The sequence below is a fragment of the Bombina bombina genome, chromosome 5 (assembly GCF_027579735.1).
Source record: "Bombina bombina isolate aBomBom1 chromosome 5, aBomBom1.pri, whole genome shotgun sequence".
Taxonomy (NCBI): domain Eukaryota; kingdom Metazoa; phylum Chordata; class Amphibia; order Anura; family Bombinatoridae; genus Bombina; species Bombina bombina.
In genome coordinates this window covers 875635948-875652605 of record NC_069503.1, presented here as the reverse complement: position 1 = coordinate 875652605, position 16658 = coordinate 875635948, and the positions used below count along the sequence as shown (strand labels likewise).

At 39.2% G+C, this 16658-nt stretch overlaps 1 protein-coding gene across 1 annotated transcript in view; it reads left to right on the top strand.

The window, feature by feature from the left end:
* Positions 1-14927, top strand: part of PRKDC (protein kinase, DNA-activated, catalytic subunit) — a 2064551-nt gene extending 2049624 nt beyond the window's left edge. The window contains 1 exon segment of the mRNA XM_053715028.1: positions 13363-14927. Coding sequence (XP_053571003.1) covers positions 13363-13567 — 205 coding nt within the window. The 3' untranslated portion in view covers positions 13568-14927.
* The last annotated feature ends 1731 nt before the right edge of the window (positions 14928-16658 follow it).

Below are 16658 nucleotides of genomic sequence, written 5' to 3'. Positions count from 1 at the left end.
AAAGCTGTCCATATAGTTCCCCCTCTAGCTCCACCCCCAGTCATTCTCTTTGCTGGCTCTAAGCACTAGGGTCTCTCTCGGGAGTGTAAAGTGAACACCGGAAATGACAACATAACGTCAACAAACTTAATTCTCGCGCCAAAAATGACGCAAATAAATTATAGCATTTAGGGCTCCCGCGAGCCTAACAGCCCGCAATTTAGAAAGAAAAGTCAATTGATAAAATTTCAGGTAAAATATTTTTTTTTATTTCATATATGCATTTCCCAAAAATGAAACTGACAGTCTGTAAGAAGGAAATAAACTGATTAACCTGAATCATGGCAAATATAAGTATAAAATATATATTTAGAACTTTACATATAAAGTGACAAACCATAGCTGAGAGTGTCATAAATAAAAGAAAACATACTTACCAAAAGACACTCATCTACATAAAGTAGATAGCCAAACCAGTACTGAAACAAGAATCAGTAGAGGTAATGGTATATAAGAGTATATCGTCGATCTGAAAAGGGAGGTAGGAGAAGAATCTCTACGACTGATAACAGAGAACCTAAGAAATAGATCCCCGATAGGATGATCATTGTATTTAAAAGGTAATACTCCCTTCACATATCTCTGTTATTCACTGCACTCTGAGAGAAACCGGGCTTCAGCATGCTGAAAAGCGCATATCAACGTAGAAATATAGCACAAACTTACTTCACCACCTCCATAGGAGGCAAAGTTTGAAAAACTGAATTGTGGGTGTGGTGGGGGGGTGTATTTATAGGCATTTTGAGGTTTGGGAAACTTTGCCCCTCCTGGTAGGAATGTATATCCCATACGTCACTAGCTCATGGACTCTTGCCAATTACATGAAAGAAAAGGGGAAACGTACTTTTATCAGCGCCATCTGCTGGCTTTTATTCAGAAAATTATATTCAAAACTCTTCTAAAATTTTCAGTAAAGCTCCGGAGCACCGTGTGTCCTACCTATCACTGTGTGAGTGCTGATCCCAAGCTAGTTTGGCTCTGCTGTAGGGGGGAGCAATTGCCCTGTTGCCAACCCCCCCCCCCCTGGAGTGAAGTGACTACTGTAATAGTGACTTAAGTTATACACAGATTTTTTTAAAATAGAATAAATAACCAATTAAAAGAGTGCTTTTTGAGACCTGAAGTCTCACACACAGAACTACATGAAGAATTCCACTACTTGCGCACCATCAGCTTAATGCACCATCGGCTTATCCCTCAGGCTAGATATTAAATAAAGCAGATACATAATAAATAAATGTGTAATATGAGTTAAAAGGACAGTCTACACCAGAATTTTTATTGTTTAAAAAGATAGATAATGCCTTTATTACCCATTCCCTATTTTTCACTCAGTGATTACCTTGTATCTAAGCCTCTGCAAGCTTATTTCAGTTCTTTTGACAGACATCCATTTTAGCCAATCAAAGCTGGCTCACTGGAACTCCACGTGTGTGACCACAGTGTTATCTATATGAAACACATGAACTAACACCCTCTAGTGGTGAAAAACTGTCAAAATGCCCTGAGAGAAGAGGCGGCCTTCAAGGGCTTAGACATTTGCATATAAACCTCCTAGGTTTAGCTTTCAACTAAGAATACTAAGAGAACAAAGCAAAATTGGTGATTAAAGTAAATTGGAAAATTGTTTAAAATGTCATTCTCTATCTGAATCATGAAAGTTTATTTTGGACTAGACTGTCCCTTTAAGTGAACATAAAAAGATGTATTAAACAAATTTAAAAAACAATTCTGAAGCAGTTCAGATAAAAACATAGATTATGAAATTATTTTCAAAAATGTGTTCATAAAATTGTGAGAAGCCAACAGTTCAATCTCCCAGTGTACTATAGCAAGTACTTCAAATGTAAAACAATAGGTTTAGTCCTCCAAACTAATAGTAAGAGTACCTATATCCTTTTGCAAATCCTGCAGATTGTTACATACGCTGGTAAGAAGCTAATTATACTTGTAATCCCTTACACTGACCCTTAGGTTCCGGGTCACGTGATGGTGATGTCACAATTGACATTGCTGTAAGCGGCTTTACTTAGTATTCTCTCCGTCCCTCCAAAGATCAATGTAGAATTTAGTGCTTTTTGAGACCTGAAGTCTCACACACAGAACTACATGGAGAATTCCACTACTTGCGCACCATCAGCTTAATGCACCATCGGCTTATCCCTCAGGCAATATCTTCCCTGAGTTTTTCTGTTCGTCCCCAAAAAAGAAGTCTATTTTTGAAGCATTTAGCGCAAACCATTATTTGAAGTGCAGATGTTAGCACCACCTAGACTATTTCTCGAGTGGTAACTTTGGACTTATAATAAAAATCAGGTATGTGGTTGTTAAAAAAAAAAAGCATAGTAACTCAAGCACAAGCAATACAGCTTCTATTTTTGCACTCATATTACAATAAAAAAAAAGTTTTCTTTCAGTTAGGCAGTGTAACATTAAGGTTAGAGAGAAGAGAGAGGGGGCGCCTCTTAGTGTGTTACGTTGGATTCCAAATGATATGGAAAGGAGAAAAATACACTCACCCGGTGTGGTGGCACCCGTATTGGAATATGGTGCAAATAAGCTGGCTAACACTCTCAGCAGTTAGCACACTGGTCAATGCTCCGTCAGCTGATTTTCAAAAGGTCTTTTCACCTGGGAGTATTCACCGCGTCGGTTGCAGGAAGCGGGTGGTTCCAGAGTCCGCTCAGAAAACCGGTTGTAACTCCAGGGTCCGCTCAAAAAGAGGTTGTAACTCCAGCTTGGTATAAAGTCTGACAGTTTCACTCCTTTCAGTGTTTGTGAACACAATCTGAGCTGATGGTCAGTGAGGTGGCTGCACCTCACTGACGAGGCCCATAGGAGGCCGAAAACTATCGTCTGGGCTTGTCATGTTCCTTGTTCAGATTAGAATTGCCTGGTATTTCGGGGCTGGACTGACCTTACTTGGCGGGATAAGACTGATATACTTCAGTAAAGTTTTCCTCTGTGAAAAGCACACTGGACTAAAAGAGGCTGCTCCTGGGTGGTAAATCGCCATAGAACTAGCTGATGAGCTCTTGTTTGTTCCTGGTAGAGCGCTTCTCTCTTTGTATGCAAAAAAGGTGAATCCATCAGCTCAGATTGTGTTCACAAACACTGAAAGGAGTGAAACTGTCAGACTTTATACCAAGCTAGAGTTACAACCTCTTTTTGAGCGGACCCTGGAGTTGCAACCGGTTTTCTGAGCGGACCCTGGAACCACCCGCTTCCTGCAACCGACGCGGTGAATACTCCCAGGTGAAAAGATCTGTTGGAGATCAGCTGACGGAGCATCCATGACCAGTGTGCTAACCGCTGAGAGTGTTAGCCAACTTATTTGCACCCTATTCAGAAACGGGTGCCACCACACCAGGTCAGTGTATTTTTCTCCTTTCCATATAATTTGGAATCCAGCGTAAAACATGAAGAGGCGCCCCCCTCTCTCTTCTCTTTACTTTCTACAGACAAGCCTGCGGCATCGGGTTTCATTCAGGGGGAGCAGCCTCCTTTTTCCATCCGGTGCTTCGACCCCAGTTTGGCACCACACCAAACAGTAACATTGCTTTTGTTTTGACACTTAACACTTTGTTTTTTGGGACAGTGAATATTTTCCACCCACTGTTATTTTCTTATTTTTCTCTTGCAAGGTGTATCCAGTCCACAGATTCATCCTTTACTTGTGGGATATTCTCATTCCCTACAGGAAGTAGCAAAGAGAGCACACAGCAAAGCTGTCCATATAGCTCCCCCTCTAGCTCTAACCCCCAGTCATTCTCTTTGCTGGCTCTAAGCACTAGGGTCTCTCTCGGGAGTGTAAATTGAATATGGTGTTAGAATTGTAGTTTTATTATCTTCAATCAAAAGTTTGTTATTTTAAATGGTACCGGTTTGTACTATTTACTCTCTAGCAGAAAAGTGATGAAGATTTCTGCTGAGAGGAAAATGATTTTAGCATGTTGTAACTAAAATCCACTGCTGTTACCCACACAGGACTGAGGAGTACCAGAAAACTTCAGTTGGGGGGAACAGTTTGCAGGGTGATCTGCAATAAGGTATGTTCAGTCATTTATTTCTAGACAAGACTGAGATAATGCTAGAAGAGACTGACAATATCCCCATGAGGGGAAGGTAAGCTATGTTCACAGACTTAGTAAGGAATTGAATGCTTACATAATAGGGCTAATTATGCTGGTTGACACTTATTCAGGGCAATCGATTGTTTGGCTAAGGAAAAATCGTTTTGCAAGACACTTTGAAAGCCCTTTTGGGGGTTTTTCTGGGGTTATTACCACATGGCTGTTTTTTAGTCACTTAGGAGTGATTTACTAGGCCTCACAGCTCCGGAGTAGAGTGGGAGGGGCCTAATTGCCTCAGATGCACAGTTAGAATTGCAGAGAAGTTCATGCTGTTTCACGTGGAGGGTCCTGCTGATGTTTGAGGGCCTAACAGAAGCTATATTCCCCCAAATCTGATCCCTAAGGGAAGGTAGGGCCACAGCAAGGCTGTGGCAAGGTGCTGTAGTGATTTAACCACGTGTTGGATTTAGGCTGCTCCGGTTTGGGCATTAAGGGGTTAATCGTTTTGAAACTTGGGGTTCAATCTTATTAAGGCTTTAGCTACATACTGTGAAAATGTCAGAAAGATTGCTGCATTTTTCACCGTTTTGTAAAATTGTGTGCTCTTTTTATTTCTTAAAGGCACAGTAACGTTTTTTTTTTCAAATTGTGTTTTTTATTTGATTAAAGTGATTCCAATCCTGTTTGTGTACTCTACTAGTCTGTTAAACATGTCTAACACTAAGGAAAATCCTTGTTCAATGTGTTTAGAAGCCATGGTGGAACCCCCTCTCAGAATGTGTCCCACTTGTACTGATATGTCTATACACTTTAAAGATTATATTGTTGCACTTAAGAATGTGGCCCAAGATGATTCTCAGTCTGAAGGTAACGAGGGTAGCCTGTCTGCCTCTCCCCAAGTGTCACAACCAGTTACGCCCGCACAAGCGACGCCTAGTACCTCTAGTGCGTCTAACCCTTTTACATTACAATGTTAAAGTGAAGGTCAAGTCTGGGGTTGTGCTTAGCAGTTTTCAATATTTTAGCTAAAATGAGTATGATGTTCATTCATCAAAGTATAGATAGATACAAGCAAAAGATTTATATTTTACGTTTTGAAACCGCTCCGTTTCAGCTGTAAAATCCGCCCGTCATAGTGCCTTTATTGATTGACATCTTTTGGCTCCAATCTATTGTTTTACCCCGTGGCGTCCAGCCCCTTTTCGTTTTCGTCATTGTCAGCTTATGCGCATGCGTGTAAGTAAACATCGCGTCATCATCATCATGCTCGTCCCCGTAACGCGCATTCGTTGTTTGCTCGCAAAATTACTGCATACAAAGTTACGGCCGTTAATTACGCGCATGCGCTATTGAGCTGACCGTACGCATGCGCATTTCAAACAGAACAAGGGTGCACGAGCGTAGTCTCGTTGTAAGAAACAAAGCGACGTCATCAAGTCAGAATAAGGAAGTCCTGTATGGGCGGAGATAAACGCAATAACGGAGCAACATTATAAATACATTTTTTGGGCAAAGGGTTAGTTATTTATACATATAAAGTAAGCGAATTTAATGTTTTTAAGATAATCTTCAACATGATGTATTTTGAATCCCAAAAATTGACCTTCACTTTAAAAGACCTAGGAGCGCCTAATACAGGCCGAGGAAGTAAATTCAACTATAAAGCTAGCTATTAACTCTGCAGGTAAGCCATGAAAAATAAATAGATGAAAGGTAGATAAAAAACGTTCTATGACGTCTCAAATAATTCTATTATCTTAACTAGGGTTAATACAAATTTAATACAGTTTAAACACAATATGTTAAAATCATGGATCCATGGTACAATATATACGCAAATTACATAAAGCAATAACACATAATTAGTAAGATAAAATAATAAGATAAAAAATGATATTACAATAATAGCTGAGAATGAAAATCGTAGGGAAAAGATATTCCCTGCAAACAGTGTGGAATGTACAAAAACAGTGAAAAATTGTTTAAATATTAATCCCTCAAAGTCTAAACGATGTGGAAGTGATCAAAAAAGTGGTCTAAAAATGCTCAAGCAAAAGTTTAAAAAGCCAAAAAATTTAGAAAATAAAAAAGATAAGTGTTCGTGGTAAAGTTAGTGATAAAATAATTCCAATAAGAAAATGAAAAAAGCTGTGTATCTGTTAATAAATCTTCATTAAGTGTCCTCAAAAAAAGAGTCCATACAAATGTTGAGGACCACATCAACATTTGTATGGACTCTTTTTTTGAGGACACTTAAGGAAGATTTATTAACAGATACACAGCTTTTTTCATTTTCTTATTGGAATTATTTTATCACTAACTTTACCACGAACACTTATCTTTTTTATTTTCTCAATTTTTTGGCTTTTTAAACTTTTGCTTGAGCATTTTTAGACCACTTTTTTGATCACTTCCACATCGTTTAGACTTTGAGGGATTAACATTTAAACAATTTTTCACAGTTTTTTTGTACATTCCACACTGTTTGCAGGGAATATCATTTCCCTACGATTTCCCAACGATTTCCATTCTCAGCTATTATTGTAATATTTTGTATCTTATTATTTTATCTTACTAATTATGTGTTATTGCTTTATGTAATTTGCGTATATATTGTACCATGGATCCATGATTTTAACATATTGTGTTTAAACTGTATTAAATTTGTATTAACTCTAGTTAAGATAATATAATTATTTGAGACGTCATAGAACGTTTTTTATCTACCTTTCATCTATTATTTTTCTTGGCTTACCTGCAGAGTTAATAGCTAGCTTTATAGTTGAATTTACTTCCTCTGCCTGTGTTAGGCGCTCCTAGGTCTTTTAACATTATAATACTTCTATCTAAGGGATAGCTAGGTCCCCTTTTGCACCCAGGAGCTAGTAGGAACGCTGTGTGAGCGCTGTGAGATACCATAGTAATATTCCCTTTTACATTACAAGACTTAGCGGCAGTCATGGATAATTCTCTTACAGCCTTCTTATCTAAACTGCCCATGTTACCTGCAAAGCGTGATAGCTCCGTTTTAAGAACAGATTATGAGCATTCTGACGCTTTGGTAGCCGTATCCGATATACCCTCACAACGCTCTGAAGTGGGAGCGAGGGATTTGATGTCTGAGGGAGAAGTCTCTGATTCAAGAAGGGTTCCTCCCCAGACAGATTCAGATACATTGGCTTTTAAATTTAAACTAGAACACCTCCGTGTTTTACTTAGGGAGGTATTAGCTACTCTGGATGACTGTGACCCTTTGGTGATCCCAGAGAAATTGTGTAAAATGGACAAGTACCTAGAGGTCCCTGTTTACACGGATGCTTTTCCGGTCCCTAAGAGGATTGCGGATATCGTTACTAGGGAGTGGGATAGGCCAGGTGTCCCTTTTGTCCCCCCTCCTGTTTTTAAGAAAATGTTCCCCATATCTGACCCCATGCAGGACTTGTGGCAGACGGCCCCTAAGGTGGAGGGGGCTGTTTCTACACTAGCTAAACGCACAACCATACCAATTGAAGACAGTTGTGCTTTAAAAGACCCTATGGATAAAAAATTAGAGGGTTTACTTAAGAAAATTTTTGTTCAACAAGGTTTTCTTCTCCAACCTATTGCCTGCATTATTCCTGTAACTACTGCAGCTGCTTTCTGTTTTGGGGCGCTGGAAGACTCGCTCCAGACGGAGACCTCATATGAGGAAATTATGGATAGAATTAAGGCTCTAAAGCTAGCTAATTCTTTTATCACTGACGCCGCTTTCCAAATAGCTAAGTTAGCCGCGAAAAATTCAGGTTTCGCCATTTTGGCGCGCAGGGCGCTATGGCTAAAGTCCTGGTCAGCCGATGTGTTGTCTAAATCCAAGCTTTTGAACATTCCTTTCAAAGGGAAGACCCTATTCGGGCCTGAATTGAAAGAGATTATTTCAGATATCACCGGGGGGAAAGGCCATGCTCTCCCTCAGGACAAAGCCTTTAAAACAAAGAACAAAGCTAATTTTCGTTCCTTTCGCAATTTCAGGAACGGCCCCGCTTCATCCTCTCCGGCTGCAAAGCAAGAGGGTAACGCTTCACAGCCCAAGGCAAACTGGAAACCTTACCAGGGCCGGAATAAGGGTAAACAGGCCAAAAAGCCTGCATCTGCCACCAAGACAGCATGAAGGGGTAGCCCCCGATCCGGGACCGGATCTAGTAGGGGGCAGACTCTCTCTCTTCGCTCAGGCCTGGGCAAGAGATGTACACGATCCTTGGGCATTAGAGATTGTAGCCCAGGGATACCTTCTAGAATTCAAGGACTCTCCTCCAAGGGGAAGGTTCCACATTTCTCGTCTGTCTACAGATCAGACAAAGAAAGAGGCGTTTTTACGCTGTGTAGAAGATCTACATACAATGGGAGTGATCCACCCAGTTCCAATTGCAGAATAAAGGACTGGGGTTTTACTCAAACCTGTTTGTGGTTCCCAAAAAAAGAAGGAACTTTCAGACCAATCCTGGATCTCAAATTTCTAAACAAATTCCTCAGAGTCCCATCATTCAAGATGGAGACCATTCGGACAATCTTACCAATGATCCAGGAGGGTCAATATATGACTACCGTGGATCTAAAGGATGCGTATCTGCACATTCCTATCCACAAAGATCATCACCAGTTTCTCAGGTTCGCCTTTCTGGACAAGCATTTTCAGTTTGTGGCTCTTCCTTTCGGGTTGGCCACTGCTCCCAGAATTTTCACAAAGGTGCTAGGGTCCCTCCTGGCGGTTCTAAGACCGCGGGGCATAGCAGTGGCGCCTTACCTAGACAACATCTTAATTCAGGCGTCAACTTTCCAAAGAACCAAGTCTCACACGGAGATTGTATTGGCCTTTCTGAGGTCTCACGGGTGGAAGGTGAACATCAAAAAGAGTTCTCTCTCCCCCCTCACAAGAGTTCCATTCCTAGGAACCCTGATAGACTCGGTAGAAATGAAAATATTTCTGACGGAGGTCAGAAAGCTAAAACTCTTAACTACTTGCCGAGCTGTTTATTCCATTCCTCGGCCATCTGTGGCTCAGTGCATGGAGACAATCGGACTAATGGTTGCGGCAATGGACATAGTCCCTTTTGCTCGGATACACCTCAGACCACTGCAACTATGCATGCTCAAACAGTGGAATGGGGATTATGCAGATTTGTCTCCTCAAATTCAGTTGGACCAGGAGACCAGAGATTCTCTTCTCTGTTGGTTGTCTCAGGATCACCTGTCTCAAGGAATATGTTCCGCAGGCCAGAGTGGATCATCGTAACGACCGACGCCAGTCTGTTAGGCTGGGGTGCGGTCTGGGACTCCCTGAAAGCTCAGGGCTTATGGTCTCGGGAAGAAACTCTTCTCCCGATAAACATTCTGGAACTGAGGGCGATATTCAACGCTCTTCAGACATGGCCTCAACTAGCGGCGGCCAAATTCATCAGATTTCAGTTGGACAACATCACGACTGTAGCTTACGTCAATCATCAGGGGGGAACAAAGGGTTCCCTAGCGATGACAGAAGTAACCAAAATAATCAGGTGGGCGGAGGATCACTCCTGCCTTCTCTCAGCAATTCACATCCCAGGAGTAGACAACTGGGAGGCGGATTTTCTAAGTCGTCAGACTTTTCTTCCGGGGGAGTGGGAACTCCACCCGGAGGTATTTGCCCAGCTGACTCAGCTATGGGGCACCGTCCCGTCAGAACACCAAACTTCCTCTCTACGGGTCCAGGTCCCGGGATCCCAAGGCGGTATTGATAGATGCTCTAGCAGCGCCTTGGTCCTTCAATCTGGCTTATGTTTATCCACCGTTTCCTCTCCTCCCGCGTCTGGTTGCCAGAATCAAGCAGGAGAAGGCTTTGGTGATTCTGATAGCGCCTGCATGGCCACGCAGGACTTGGTATGCAGACCTAGTGGACATGTCATCTGTCCCACCATGGACACTGCCAATGAGGCAGGATCTTCTAATACAGGGTCCGTTCAAGCATCCAAATTTAGTTTCTCTACGTCTGACTGCTTGGAGATTGAACGCTTAATTCTATCAAAGCGTGGGTTCTCTGAGTCAGTTATAGATACTCTGATTCAGGCTAGAAAGCCTGTCACCAGGAAAATCTACCATAAGATATGGCGGAAATATCTTTGTTGGTGGGAATCCAAGGGTTACTCATGGAGTAAGATTAGGATTCCCAGGATATTGTCCTTTCTCCAAGAAGGACTGGAGAAAGGATTGTCAGCTAGTTCCTTAAAAGGACAAATATCTGCTTTGTCTATCCTGTTACACAAGCGTCTGGCAGAGGTACCAGACGTTCAAGCGTTTGCTCAGGCTTTAGTCAGAATCAAGCCTGTCTATAAACCTGTGGCTCCGCCATGGAGTTTAAATCTAGTTCTTTCAGTTCTTCAAGGGGTTCCGTTTGAACCTTTACATTCCATAGACATTAAGTTGTTATCTTGGAAAGTTTTGTTTTTGATAGCTATCTCTTCTGCTCCAAGAGTTTCAGAATTATCTGCCTTGCAGTGTGATTCACCTTACCTGGTTCCACGCAGATAAGGTAGTTTTGCGTACCAAGCCTGGTTTTCTTCCTAAAGTTGTTTCTAACAAGAATATTAACCAGGAAATAGTTGTTCCTTCTCTGTGTCTTAATCCATCTTCGAAGAAGGAACGTCGATTACACAATCTTGATGTAGTTCGTGCTTTAAAGTTCTATTTACAAGCAACTAAGGATTTCAGACAAACATCTTCCTTGTTTGTTATCTATTCTGGTAAGAGGAGAGGTCAGAAAGCGACTGCTACCTCTCTTTCCTTTTGGCTGAAAAGCATCATCCGTTTGGCCTATGAGACTACTGGCCAGCAGCCTCCTGAAAGAATTACTGCTCATTCTACCAGAGCAGTGGCTTCCACATGGGCTTTCAAAAATGAGTCTTCTGTTGAACAGATTTGTAAGGCAGCGACTTGGTCTTCACTGCATACTTTTGCCAAATTTTGCAAATTCGATACTTTTGCTTCTTCGGAGGCTATTTTTGGGAGAAAGGTTTTGCAAGCAGTGGTGCCTTCCTTTTAAGGTACCTGTCTTGTTCCCTCCTTTCATCCGTGTCCTAAAGCTTTGGTATTGGTATCCCACAAGTAAAGGATGATTCCGTGGACTGGATACACCTTGCAAGAGAAAACAGAATTTATGCTTACCTGATAAATTACTTTCTCTTGCGGTGTATCCAGTCCACGGCCCGCCCTGGCATTTAAGTCAGGTAAAACATTTTTTGTTTAAACTACAGTCACCACTGCACCCTATGGTTTCCCCTTTTTCTTCCTAACCTTTGGTCGAATGACTGGGGGGGGGTGGAGCTAGAGGGGGAGCTATATGGACAGCTTTGCTGTGTGCTCTCTTTGCTACTTCCTGTAGGGAATGAGAATATCCCACAAGTAAAGGATGAATCCGTGGACTGGATACACCGCAAGAGAAAGTAATTTATCAGGTAAGCATAAATTCTGTTTTTTTATCTTTGTATGGTATCTATTTTATTGATTTATATTGTTTCAAATTTCTAAGATTTTGAAAATGTATTTTTATTTTAGGTGCATAGATAACTTTGTCAAAGCTATATATAAATTTCATGTGACACACAGGTGTTTTATGAGAATTTCTTATTCAAGGTACATTACCAATCAGTGCACTACATACACGCACAGATTTTCTCATTTTAGGCACCCCCTTCAGGATATATCTTTTTTTTTTATTACCTGTCTTTAACATAAAGGTTAGTTCTTGATCAGGTTGTTTGTACAAGTAACAAAGGTTTATCATGATGTAGATTAATATATATCTAGTATGCACTTAAAGGGACAGTCTACACCAGAATTTTTATTGTTTTAAAAGATAGATAATCCCTTTATTACCCATTTCCCAGTTTTGCATAACCAACACAGTTATAATAATATACTTTTAACCTCTGTGATTATCTTGTATCTAAGCCTCTGCAAACTGCCCCTTTTTTCAGTTCTTTTGACAGGCTTGCAGTCTAGCCAATCAGTGCCTGCTCCCAGATAACTTCTCGTGCACAAGCACAGTGTTATCTATATGAAATATGTGAACTAACACCCTGTAGTGGTGAAAAACTGTTAAAATGCAATCTGAAAGAGGTGGGCTTCCAGGTCTAAGACATTAGCATATGAACCTCCTAGGTTAAGCTTTCAATACCAAAAGAACAAAGCAAAATTGGTGATAAAAGTAAATTGGAAAATTGTTTAAAATTACATGCTCTATCTGAATCATGAAAGTTTATTTTGGCCTAGACTGTCCCTTTAACTGTGTTTTGCATCACCAATGCCAACCAACCATCAGAGAAATATATTTCTTAGGAATTAAGGGCACTATACAAGGGCAGTATGTAGATTTTGTGCAACAGGAGCTAGATAAATATAACAAGTATTTTTATTAAAGGGACACAAAATCCATTTTTTTTTCTTTCAAGATTCAGATAGAGGATGCGATTTTACGCAACTTTCTAATTTATTCCTATTATATTTTTTTCTTAATTCTCTTGCTATCTTTATTTGAAAAAGCAGGAATGAAAGCATAGGAGCCGGACCTTTTTTTGGTTTAGTACCTGGGTAGTGCCTGCTGATTGGTGGCTAAAAGTTGGGTTGGCTTGTAAGCTTACATTCCTGCTTTTTCAAATAAAATTAGCAAGAGAACAAATACAAATGTATAATAGGAGTAAATTAGAAAGTTGCTTAAAATTGCTTGCTCTATCTGAATCATGAAATAAAAAAATTGTGTCCCTTTAAGGCACTGCTGCCCATATGAACACATTGACAGTGAAAGCTAAAGCCTTGAGGTTTACAAGACAGCAGTGTTATTGCATAACTTTATGGAACATCACGGTTTGGATGTGTGGCCAATCACTGAACTTACTCTATGGATTTTATGTGTTATGTAAATAACTTCAGACTGCTTGGAACTCATTGAAGATGGTAGATCCTTTGAAACCTCTTATTAAATATTACCTAGTTCCTTTCCATCAGCATGGAGACCGGCCTCGTCTCACTGGTTAATGGTTAGTTGTACTTAGTGAAGATAGTGGATTAATTGCATCCAATTGATGAAATGTCTCTTAATCTTTTACATTAAAGTAATATGTAAATAATCATTTGATTGTGTCTTTATCCTCCCTAATGGTTTTTGACCTTGAAACTATATAGTAACTACTCTATAACAATATGAGTTATAGATCAGTATAATTGTGTGTAATTCTCTTTTTAGTGAAGAACTAAGGCTGGGTCATGAAGCATCCCCTTACTTTAAGGGATTCATCTCTGTTGCTCGTGGGGATGAAGAGCATAACATAAGAGCAAAAGAGCCAGATGACGGACTTCCTGAAGAGAACCAAGTCCAGTGCCTCATTGATCAGGCAACAGATCCCAACATACTTGGCAGAGCGTGGAAAGGATGGGAGCCTTGGGTGTAAACAACTCAGAGAGGGGGATAGACAGACCTTTTGTAATTAATAGAAACCTTGGATTCTTCAAATGTTATCATTCAAATAATATAATTTGTAGTTGTTTTTTTTAATTGCACTACAATAGATTACATTTCAATACAAAAATCAAGTTTACAATAATTAAAAAATATACAGATTTGAACCTCTACCTGGATATTGAATATTATATGATCCAAATATGTTTTCACTATAACTGACATTTATTTCAACAATGTCTTTGCTGTACTCTCAATAATGTAAAGATATAGAATGTTGACAATTGAACATCTTGAAGAAAAAAATTGTCATTGCTTTGTCGGATTTTGCACTTTTTTGCATTATATTGTGTATATATTACAGCTAAGAAATAATCTCATATTGCTTCAATGTTTTGTCATCCCTTCTAGTTTGTTTAGCTTGTTTTATAGAAAAAACAAACAAATACAAGCGCTAGTAATGAAAATCACACAATATAAAACTGTTGGCTAGTATAGAGGAAATGGTAACAATCCCCAATTGCCACAGTGTATCAAATCATTATACACATAGAGAAAATGAATAAAATATATCAGTTGAAAATAAACCTAAAATTATTGTTACCAATACCAAATATGTTTCAAGTCCCTCTGAAATGTTAGTGGGAAAGGGATAAATGAAGTCAGCTCAATGTAGCCACTGTGGTGAATATAAATCCCTCCATTGCGTATCAAATATAGTCTCAAGTGCTGCTTGTAGTGAACCAAAACTTTCCTCCCTTGGTTGTGATAAATTCTGTATAAAAAGAATGATTGCACTTACTAAAAACAAGTCCTGTAGCAACCGGGAGCCTGGGATCCAACGCTGAGGTGGCAAGCTATGTTATAGCTAGGCCGACAGCAACCCACTACGGATCCATTTGTTTCAAGGCACAAATCACTTGTGTTTTTAGTAAGTGCAATCATTTGTCTGGTGCACTTTTTAATAAATGATCTTGAGTCTGAGTTGCGCTCTGTTTGCTTGTCTTATGTATTGCCTGGTACAGAGTGCAAAAGCACATTGTACAGAACTGGGTTGATGGAAGGAATTTAGAAATTAAAAACATGTCACAAACTGAGTGTGTTGCCCTTATGTTATCTAATAAATTATGCAACATTTTCATAACTGTTTTGATATTTTCTTTTGTACACATATAGTTAACAATCTGGTTGGAGCAAAATTATTTGAAACTATTGTCAAATAAATTACTGCATTAAAAATACAATAATAAATATGTGCACTATGTATGTCCTCCTTACACTGAACAATGGAGTAGTTTATTCAGTACTTTGAACCATCGTACAATAATAAAATCAATTTATTTATCTCTAAATGTCATATATACTTGCAAAGCTTACTTGGCAAAAAAAACTTGATAATGCCAAAGTGTATCTTTTTTTTTTTTTTTTTTTTTTTTTTTTCTTCTTTAGCAGAGGTGCAAGACAAGTTTCAATCACATAAATTATTATACATTATACATTGTTTTTCTATTCTTTCTTCCTTTTCTACTATGTTATTTTAATAGTTACACAGTTAGAATTGGACAATTGCCATTGCATTAATGGGAAAAAAGAAAAGAAAAAAAAAACAATAATAAAAAAAAAAAAAAAAAGATAAAATAAAAATGAAAATGCTTTCCTGTCTTGTAAAAGAACCAAGGCAAAAGAGGGAGAGGGAGGGAGGGAGGAAAAAAAAAAAAAAAGGGGGGAGACCCAAATAATTAATTCCACTCTCTACCTTCCTCACCAGCTGCCCAGCATCACTAAATCGGTATTTCTAAAAGGGAATATTAAGTGCTCCACTTCAGAGGGTGAGAAAATCTTAATAAACTTTGCCCATTTGTCAAAAAGACTTCTTATTTCCCTTTCTGGATGTAGTGCTGTAGCTTTCTGTTTGATTAAATATTGCTTCCTAAGATAATTTTTAACTTCGGGAATTGAAGGTATTATCGTATTTTTCCAATTTTTAAATAGTAGATTTCTGGCCGCTAGGATGGCTAAGTTCACGAATTTGAAGTCTGAGAGATAGTTTATCTTATCAACCAGGAAGATGATATGGAGCATTGTTATTTTAAAAGGGGTAACTTTCACTATTTTATTTAACCAATATTCTATTTTGTACCAAAATTGTGAGATTCTTGGGCAGTCCCAAACCATGTGACTCAAATCCGCAGCTTGAAGGCTGCATTTAGGGCACTTGTTAAAGTTCAAGTTATACCATCTATAACCCCTCTCTGGTGTATAATATATTTTATAGATAAGTTTTAAATGTGACTCTCTCCAGGTCTCAGCCAGGGTTGTTTCCATTGCTATTTGAATTGACCTGGCTATTTGTGAACCATTGTTTATATTAACCTGATTTCCCCATTTCTGCGCTAATCTCGTTAAATTTTCATCTCCTTTATGAGAGACGAGAAGATTATACCATGGGGTTATTGAAAACAATCCAGCCTTGTTTAAAGATACCCAATTATCCAACACATCCCACTTCCATTTCCATCTATGTTTGTTAATTAGTTGCCAGAGATAATGCCTGGTTTGTAGATACATAAAGAATTCCTGATTTTTAAAGTCAAATTCTGATTTTAATTCTTCAAAGGATTTAATGTTTCCTGAGTCATGTTTAATAAACTGCGAAATTTTTGTAAGTCCTTGATTATGCCATCGTTGTAGTATCTGGTCTTGTGTTCCCTCCTGGAATTCTGGGTTGCCTAGAAAAGTTTGATATGTTGGTACTTGAGTATTTACCTGTATATGAGCACCGATTTTTCCCCAGGCTACTAATATCGTGTATATAGTCTTTAAACCTTTTATCCGCTTGGGTACTTGATGAAGAGGAATATGTAAAAGTGAGACTGGTGATAGCGGGTTTATCAGGCTCTGGTCTAGTTCATAGTCAGAAAAATGGTTTGATCCAGCTATCCAATCAGTCGCTATTCGACCCAGAAAAGCTAAATTATATAAATAAAGATCAGGAAGGGCCATTCCACCTTTTAATTTCGGGAGCGATAATCTCTTCAGGGAGATTCTAGGTTTCTTAGCTTGCCATATGAAATGACGGAGGG